The sequence below is a fragment of the Sinocyclocheilus grahami genome, unplaced genomic scaffold, assembly GCF_001515645.1.
Source record: "Sinocyclocheilus grahami isolate Dianchi unplaced genomic scaffold, SAMN03320097.WGS_v1.1 scaffold169.1, whole genome shotgun sequence".
In the NCBI taxonomy this organism is placed as follows: Eukaryota; Metazoa; Chordata; class Actinopteri; order Cypriniformes; family Cyprinidae; genus Sinocyclocheilus; species Sinocyclocheilus grahami.
This window is the reverse complement of record NW_015505348.1, coordinates 1398507-1407549: the sequence shown is the minus strand read 5'-3', so window position 1 is coordinate 1407549 and position 9043 is coordinate 1398507. Positions and strand designations below refer to the sequence as shown.

Sequence of the window (9043 nt, the reverse complement as noted above, 5' to 3'; positions counted from 1 at the left end):
TCACAGTATGAGGATCGTTTGAACTCACAATGATTTCGTATACTACTCACACCGTGAGGATCACAGTATGAGGATCGTGTGAACTCACAATGATTTCATATACTACTCACACCGTGAGGGTCACAGTATGTGGATCGTTTGAACTCACAATGATTTCGTATACTACTCACACCGTGAGGATCACAGTATGAGGATCGTGTGAACTCACAATGATTTCATATACTACTCACACCGTGAGGATCACAGTATGAGGATCGTGTGAACTCACAATGATTTCATATACTACTCACACCGTGAGGATCACAGTATGAGGATCGTGTGAACTCACAATGATTTCATATACTACTCACACCGTGAGGGTCACAGTATGAGGATCGTTTGAACTCACAATGATTTCATATACTACTCACACCGTGAGGATCACAGTATGAGGATCGTTTGAACTCACAATGATTTCATATACTACTCACACCGTGAGGGTCACAGTATGAGGATCGTTTGAACTCACAATGATTTCATATACTACTCACACCGTGAGGATCACAGTATGAGGATCGTGTGAACTCACAATGATTTCATATACTACTCACACCATGAGGATCACAGTATGAGGATCGGGTGAACTCACAATCATTTCATATACTACTCACACCATGAGGATCACAGTATGAGGATCGTGGGATGTCACTGTGATCATCGCATGATCTCACGTGTTGACTGGGTATTAAAAGTCAAATATTGCTCAAACAGGTAATTCCATTTTTAGAAATATAATTAAATAATATTAAAACAAACTAGTGACACATTTACCCTAATAAAATGTTACTGTATAAATATAGTTATAGAACAGAATAACAGTCTAGAATCTGAAGTTTTTTTTTTCTCTCAGATAATGATAAGGCTGTCATCGGATTCTTGGTGTTCCTCATCCTTGTGACGTCACTTGCGCTCCTTTTTGTGTTATACAAAATGTTCCTGCTCAAAAGAAAACGGTCAGTTTGTCAAATTGATTATTTTCAATTGGCATAAAAGGATTAATGGATTAACATTAGCATAAATGTGTAACTATGTTTCTGATGGGATTTCTCACCACAGGAGTGCTGAAGATGAAGAGATTCCTCTTACTCGTATGTTATTTGCTCCAATCAATCAATTCATGTTTATTTCGAAAGTAAATTGATTTTAGAAGAACTATCTGATGTCTCATGTCCTCCAGCAGAACCGCTGCGCAGAGTTGAGCCCATCTATGCCGAGGGTTTGGTGGAAGCTTACGTGAGCAAGATCGCTGATGAGAGCCGTCTGTTTATGGATGAGTTTCAGGTGATTCTCAATCTCTATACCATTCATCTGCAGAAGCTGCATTTACTGTTTTAATATAATGAGAAATACATTCAGATTCTGCTTCTCCTCAGAGCATTCCCCGCATTTTCTCCAATTACACCATCAAAGAAGCGAAGAAACAGGAAAACCAGTCCAAGAACCGCTACGTTGACATTCTGCCTTGTAAATATCCCTTCATGAAGAAATCAGTTTACCCACAGTTCCTTGTGTAGTTTTCATATTTCAGTCAGAGAATTGATCATTTTGTGCATGAATTTGCAGATGACTATAATCGGGTTACTCTCTCAGCTGGAGGCGAAGACGACTACATCAATGCCAGCTTTATCGAGGTATGGGTCATTTATCCTCTAGCTATATATCATGCTTGTTTACCTCAACTAATTTTAATTAATTAACTTTATTGAAATTAATGGAGGTCATTTTTAAATACAATTTCAATATTATACTTAACATTTCAATTAAATAATATTTATTTATTTAATTGTTAACGTACTGTAACTCATTAACCCTTACAGGGATATCAAGAGCCAAAGAAATACATTGCAGCCCAAGGTAAAAAATCCTCTTATTAAATGGATGGTTATGATTCTAAATTGTGATTGGCTAAGCCACATTTAAAGCGGCCAATGAATGTACACTTTTACCCAACATTCTATATTACTATTGCCTGATAACCATCAAAATTGTGGCAGAATTGTTTACACCAACATTTAAGGTTATTAAAAGTGAACATTTTTGAAGTTTAAACAATGGCTAGATTTTTATTATTTTTTTGTTGGACATGTTTTCCAGGACCCAAGGATGAGACTGTTTGTGACTTTTGGCAAATGGTTTGGGAGCAAAAGTCATCCATTATTGTCATGGTCACCCGTTGTGAGGAAGGAAACAAGGTTGTGTTTGGTCCGGTGTTGTAGAATTTTTTTATAGTATTTATTTATATTTTTGTACATTTTATTAGTTATTTGTTCATTATTTCCACTCACTGTTGCTGTTTGTCCTCTCAGATCAAATGCGCTCAGTACTGGCCATCTCTGGACAGAGAGACTGAGATTTTTGACGATTTTGTGGTGAAAATCCGATCTGAGCAACATTGCCCTGATTACACCATACGCCATCTGATCCTGAACAATGTAAGTGTGTGTGGTTCGCTTATTCTTATGTGCTTCATTCAGATGGTTTTAACTTAATGTGTGTGTGTGTGTGTGTGTGTGTGTGTGTGTACAGAAGCGAGAGAAGGCCTCAGAAAGAGAAGTCACTCATATCCAGTTCATTAGCTGGCCTGACCATGGTGTGCCTGGAGACCCCTGCCTGCTTCTGAAGCTCAGGAGAAGAGTCAACTCCTTCAAGAACTTCTTCAGTGGCCCAGTTGTGGTCCACTGCAGGTAAGACAGGGCTGTAGGGATTATTATGTGCATTTGGTATCAAAAAGGTCATTGACTAAAGGGTCATTTGGAGTGGATAAAGCTTAATGTGAATGTTGTTGTATCTTCTATAGTGCAGGGGTCGGCCGCACAGGAACATATATCGGCATTGATGCAATGATTGAATCTCTCGAGGCAGTGGGCAGAGTGGATATCTATGGATACGTAGCAAAACTACGTCGCCAGCGTTGCCTCATGGTTCAAGTGGAGGTGATTTGATTTTATTCACTGATTTATTGGTAATAAATTTGGTGTATCACACCAAATTTGAAGTAGGTATTATTAAAAAGCCCAAATTGGTCTAGATGTTATATTCTAATCATTTTCAAATTATTTTATATATAATTAATGATGATACGTATTTTGTTAACAATTTAAATATGTATTTAGCAGTTTATTTAAATATTTGAATATTTATTTAATTAGTTAATTTTAAGTCATTTATTTAAATAAAATGTCCAATTATTGGTCATTCATTTTTAGTCATTTAAGATTAATAAACATTTTAAAAATACCTATGTAAAATTTCTGTCAAATATTTTGTAGTATTTAGAATTTACATTTTTACATTTACATTTACATTTGCATTTGTGTATATACATGTAAATTAAACCTATGTATGCTAAAAATCTTTTCTTTAAATCTTAAATATAATTTAAAAAATCTTAAATATAAGTGTTAAATCTAATCATGAGCTAAATATGCAAAAATCATATTTGAATTTATCCTTAAAATTTACATTTTAATGGAAAGTTAATTGAACATTTATATGTTTTTGTAAAAATATTAAAGGGTTAGTTCACCCAAAAATGAAAATGAGCTTGTGTTTTACTCGCCCTGGAAGCATCCTAGGTGTATATGACTTTCTTCTTTCAGATGAATCCAGTCAGAGTTATATTAAAAATTGTCCTGGCTATTCCAAGCTCTATCATTGCAGTCAGCAGGTGTTGCAGTTGAACAGTCCAAAGTCGTCAAATAAAGCGCGCGTATCCATAATAAAAGTGCCTCACACATGCCTCAAGGGGTAAATAAAGGCCCCCTGTAGTGAATCCATGCATTTTTGTAAGAAAAATATCCATATTTCAAATGTAATAAACACTTTTCTCTCACTTCCATTATCTGTCATGCACGGAAGCCGTTCTGGCGGATGACGCAGCATGTATGGACAGCGCGCGCGCCTCTGAGATATGCTAGTCTCACGAGTTTGTTTATAGGAGCAAAGGAAGCAAAGTTTCCTTACTTTAGCAAAGGAAAACCAGTCTCCTCTTGGTTTATATCGAAATCCTCCGACATTTTTCTTTGCAAATCCTCGGTTTGTAGTTTTAATTCGTGACCGGCGTTTTGTTTTGTTCTCTCTTCGCATTCGTCACTAATCACGCAACGCCGATGTACTACGTCATCCGCCAGAACGCCTTCCACGTATGACGGATAACGGAAGTGAGAGAAAAGTGTTTATAACGTTTGAAATATGGATATTTTTCTTACAAAAATGCATGGATTCGCTACAGGGGGCCGTTATTCACCCCCTGGAGCCGTGTGATGCACGTTTTATTATGGATGCGCGAGCTTTATTTGACAACTTGTGGACTGTTCAACTGCAACACCTGCTGACTGCAATGATAGAGCTTGGAATAGCCAGGACAATTTTTTATATAACTCCGACTGGATTCGTCTGAAAGAAGAAAGTCATATACACCTAGGATGTTTCGAGGGTGAGTAAAACACAAGCTCATTTTCATTTTTGGGTGAACTAACCCTTTAAGCCATAAATACATTCCTTTATATATACTGTATATCTTTTTTTTTCTCAATATTGGGTATTTTTTTGTTCCTTAGCGTGACCAAAGCTGGCCAATGTAGCACCCATTATTTTATTTTTTAAAAACATCCTTTATTTTACACTTTAAAACTTTTAAATTCTGTTGTAACACCCTTTATTTTACATTTGTTGGATGCGTTTATGCATATTTAACTGTGTGTGTTGTTGATTGTGATAGGCCCAGTACATACTGATCCACACTGCTCTGATTGAGCACAACCAGTTTGGAGAGACCGAGATCTCACTGTCTGAATTCCACTCAGCGCTCAACACTCTCAAACAGAAAGATGGCAGTGACCCCAGTTTGCTTGAAATGGAGTTCCAGGTTTGTCATCCCTCTTTGATTTTCAGCTGATTGGTTATCAGGACACTGACATGTCCTGTACTGTGTGTATCTTATTGTTAATGCAGCATGTTTTCCCATTGCTTTCCTTTATAAAGAAACTGCCCAAATTTAAAAAATGGAGAACGTTTAACACGGGAAGCAGCGAGGACAACAAGAAGAAAAACCGCTACTCAGATGTTATCCCATGTCAGTGACCAACACCAACTTTATTAATCTGTAGATCTTGGTTTCAAATGCATGTTACAAATCTATATATAATATACAGACACAAATTTACTTCTTCGTTATAAGATAGCATTAGATGAGTTACCAGTGAGCATTTCTGTTCCAGATGACTTTAACAGAGTCCTGTTTAGACTGGACATTGAGGGCAACCAGACCAGTGATCCAGAGGATGAGGACGAGTATTCATCAGATGAGGAAGAAGAATCTAATGAATACATCAACGCCTCATTCATTGCTGTACAAAACTTGATTCTCTTGAATTTATATTATCTAATATATAGTTATTTTTAATACAGTTATTAGAGTGAATGAGAAATTGTTTAATAGATTGGAATATGTAAATATGAATCAAATATGCTTGTTATTGCTTTCCAACAGGGCTACTGGTGTCACAAGAGTCTGATCGCAGCACAGGGGCCTTTACCAAACACGACGGCAGAGTTCCTGCTCATGCTGTACCAGCAACAAACTAAAACACTGGTCATGCTCACAGACTGCCAAGAAGACGGCAATGTACGACCTCCCACAATAACAGAGAGAGAGAGAGAGATGGATAAACAGACAGACAGAGAGATTGAGGGATAGATAGACATGCAGACAGACAAGCAGTAAAACTAGATAGCCAGACGAATAGATCGAACAACAGAAAGATGGGTAAAAAGAGTGACAAAGGGAAAGACTGACAGATGAAAGGATAGATAGATAGATAGATAGATAGATAGATAGATAGATAGATAGATAGATAGATAGATAGATAGATAGATAGATAGATAGATAGGCAGACAGACAAGACAGACAAACACAGTTAGATAGATAGATATAGATAGATAGATAGACAGACAGACAGACAGACAGACAGACAGACAGACAGACAGACAGAGAGATAGATAGATAGATAGATAGATAGATAGATAGATAGATAGATAGACAGACAGACAGACAGACAGACAGACAGACAGACAGACAGACAGAGAGATAGATAGATAGATAGATAGATAGATAGATAGATAGATAGATAGACAGACAGACAGAGATAGATGACACAGATAGATAAATAGATAAGACAGACAGACAGACAGACAGAGATAGACAGAGAAACAGACAGAAAGACAGACATACAAAGCAATTGACTGATCTCTGCCTAGTTTTTCAGCCCATATTTATTTTTTATTGTTTCAGGATTATTGCTATCAGTACTGGGGAGATGAAAAGAAAACATTCGGAGACATGGAAATTGAGGTAAAAAAGACAGAAAGCTTTCCAATGTATGTGAGACGGCGTCTGGAAATACAGTCCACAAAGGTAAGCAGAGTCCTTCTCCTCAGCATGAATATCTGTGACGTCATTATCTGCAGACATATGAATCCGTTTTGAATCCTGTAACAGAAGACAGACGTCTTAGAGGTGGATCAGTACCAGTTCCTGAAATGGAAAGGCCGTGAGCTTCCGGAGAACGCTCAGGAGTTAATAGAGATGATAAGGGTCATCAGAGAAAACGGCAATTATGACAACAGCAGAATGAACCGGAACATCCCCATGGTGGTGCATTGCAAGTAAGTCCATCAACACCAGTTTGTTTTCCTGATAGACATGGGTGGATGGATTGATGGATTTTAAACTTCCGTAAACTTTCAATTCAGCAATGGATCGTCGCGTACCGGAATCTTCTGTGCCTTATGGAACCTCTTGGACAGCGCATACACAGAGAAGCTGGTGGACGTCTTTCACGTAATCAAAAACTTGCGCAAGGAGAGACAGAGGATTGTGGAAACAATCGTAAGTTCTTGCTTTGTTTATAAAAACAATATACCTTAGTCAGGTTAGATGCTATCTTGAATTTAACGCAGGTGAAAACAAGGCTGTGTGAGGGTTAAATTTGCAGCTTTACAATGGCACACACTGTATAAAGATCCTAGCTCATGTAATTTTTCTCAACCCACAACTTTAAAAACAGTTTTATGACGTTTTCATCAATTCAATATTTTGTCGGCTGACAACTCGGTATGTTTTTAATGGTACAATTCATTGAATGACTGAACTTATCCCTTACATCCTCATTTTCATTCCTGTCAAAAATTACATTTGGCGCTACCCGGACTAAGGTTTATAGAAGAGTGGAAAAACTTAATCATCTTGTACTTTCCTTAAAATACTGATCTGTACCATTTTGGAAGAAAAAAATAGTTTGGGATTTCCATTGTTACTGTAGAATATTTTATGACCCTTGTTTATCCTTTTCTATGATTTACACTATTCATATTTTAGCATGGGCTTATTCAAACTGTATATCTTTGCTAATGTTTGCTAATTGTGACCCTGGAGCACAAAACCAGTCTTAATTAAGTCGCTGGGGTATATTTGTAGCAATAGCCAACAATACATTGTATGGGTCAAAATTATCGATTTTTTTTCTTTTATGCCAAAAATCATTAGGATATTAAGTAAAGATCATGTTCCATGAAGATATTTTGTAAATATCCTTCCGTAAATATATCAAAACTTGCTTTTTGATTAGTAACATGCATTGCTAAGTACTTAATTTAGACAACTTCACAGACGATTTTCTCAATATTTAGAATTTTGTTTTTTTGCACTCTTAAGATTCCAGATTTTCTAATAGTTGTATCTCAGCCTATCCTAACAAATCATAGATCAATGGAAAGCTTATTTATTCAGCTTTCAGATGACACATAAATCTCAATTTCAATAAATCGACCCTTATGTGGTCCACGGTCACAAATGTGAAATCTTCCGCTTAAAGGTGACTTCAAAGATGTTTTAACACAAATTAAGTGTAGTTTGCAAATACATACCACATAGGCCCTACAAGTTCATAAACAATCCATGAACAAATCATATTAGTCTTTTGTTGCACGTTAAAATGCTTAAGTACTTCTAAACTCCTCACAGGAGCAGTACCAGTTCCTCTACACGGCTCTAGAGGGCGCTTTCCCGGTGCAAAACGGCGCCGTCAAGACGCCACCGGCAAACGACACCACGCAGGTCATCAACGAAACCACGGCGCTTCTCGACGAGCCCAACAGCCCTTCCGGTGCTGACCAGAGGGAGGCGGAAGAGAGCCAATCCGCAGAGAGCAGCGAGCAGGAAGCCAAGGAGAGCAGCACTGCTGAGGCTCCACCAGCAGAGGGAGAGAAACCCAGCACCACCAACGGCCCTGCCGCCACCGTAGAGCTTTAAGCATTTTGGGGGCTAAAATATTTTCGCCAATTTGACACCAAGTGTCAAGGAGTGATTTTTTTTTTAATGCTTTTGATTTCTTGTGTTACATTTGAGTTTCATTGTACATTAAATGTTAGATCCGAGTTTTTTGTGGAGAATTCGGGTTAGGATCTGACTGATCCATTAAAGCGTACGTTTCTGCCTCAGGTTTCGGTATGGATTTTCTGTATAGGCTAATGATGCTGTTTGTGTGAAATCGGTGCATATTGATATTGTTTATTCACATGTGTAAAGGATTTGCTTTATGGTTTGATTTTTAGGCTATCAAATTGCGTTTTGAATGTATTTGTAATATAACCTTACAGACGATATTTTCTGGTTTTTTTTAATTATTATTTTTAGTTTGGAAACTGTATCAAAGCACAGCCTTATTGCATCTAAATTATAGTGCCTGAAATGTTTGATGGAAGTGAGTGTTTTTATGTTCGAGAACAACCAAAAAAATGGCAAAGATGATTTTGCACTACAGGGCTGTCATCAAACTGTCTTTCATTTCACAGTTCCCCCCCGATTCGCTTAATACGTATTTGACTTTAAGCAGATGTAACTTAACAAAAAAAGAATAAAGGATAGCTTGAACAATACAGCTGTTGTGTCTTACCTCGCTATAAGCTTCAAACAGGTGAAATAAACACGAGCAAAAGCGTGTCA

General features: G+C 37.3%; 1 protein-coding gene across 2 annotated transcripts in view; it reads left to right on the top strand.

The window, feature by feature from the left end:
* The window catches only part of LOC107593335 (receptor-type tyrosine-protein phosphatase C-like), a 26466-nt gene extending 17502 nt beyond the window's left edge, over positions 1-8964 (top strand). For both annotated transcript variants that reach the window (XM_016283020.1, XM_016283022.1), the window contains 18 exons: positions 890-992; positions 1096-1127; positions 1217-1320; positions 1413-1503; positions 1603-1670; positions 1857-1893; positions 2134-2231; positions 2346-2471; positions 2566-2723; positions 2837-2972; positions 4760-4906; positions 5023-5113; positions 5259-5389; positions 5531-5665; positions 6332-6454; positions 6539-6705; positions 6793-6928; positions 8063-8964. In XM_016283020.1, the coding sequence (XP_016138506.1) occupies positions 890-992; positions 1096-1127; positions 1217-1320; positions 1413-1503; positions 1603-1670; positions 1857-1893; positions 2134-2231; positions 2346-2471; positions 2566-2723; positions 2837-2972; positions 4760-4906; positions 5023-5113; positions 5259-5389; positions 5531-5665; positions 6332-6454; positions 6539-6705; positions 6793-6928; positions 8063-8350 (2171 nt within the window). In that variant the 3' untranslated portion in view covers positions 8351-8964. The remainder of the gene's footprint in view (positions 1-889; positions 993-1095; positions 1128-1216; positions 1321-1412; positions 1504-1602; positions 1671-1856; positions 1894-2133; positions 2232-2345; positions 2472-2565; positions 2724-2836; positions 2973-4759; positions 4907-5022; positions 5114-5258; positions 5390-5530; positions 5666-6331; positions 6455-6538; positions 6706-6792; positions 6929-8062) is intronic.
* Positions 8965-9043: the final 79 nt, after the last annotated feature.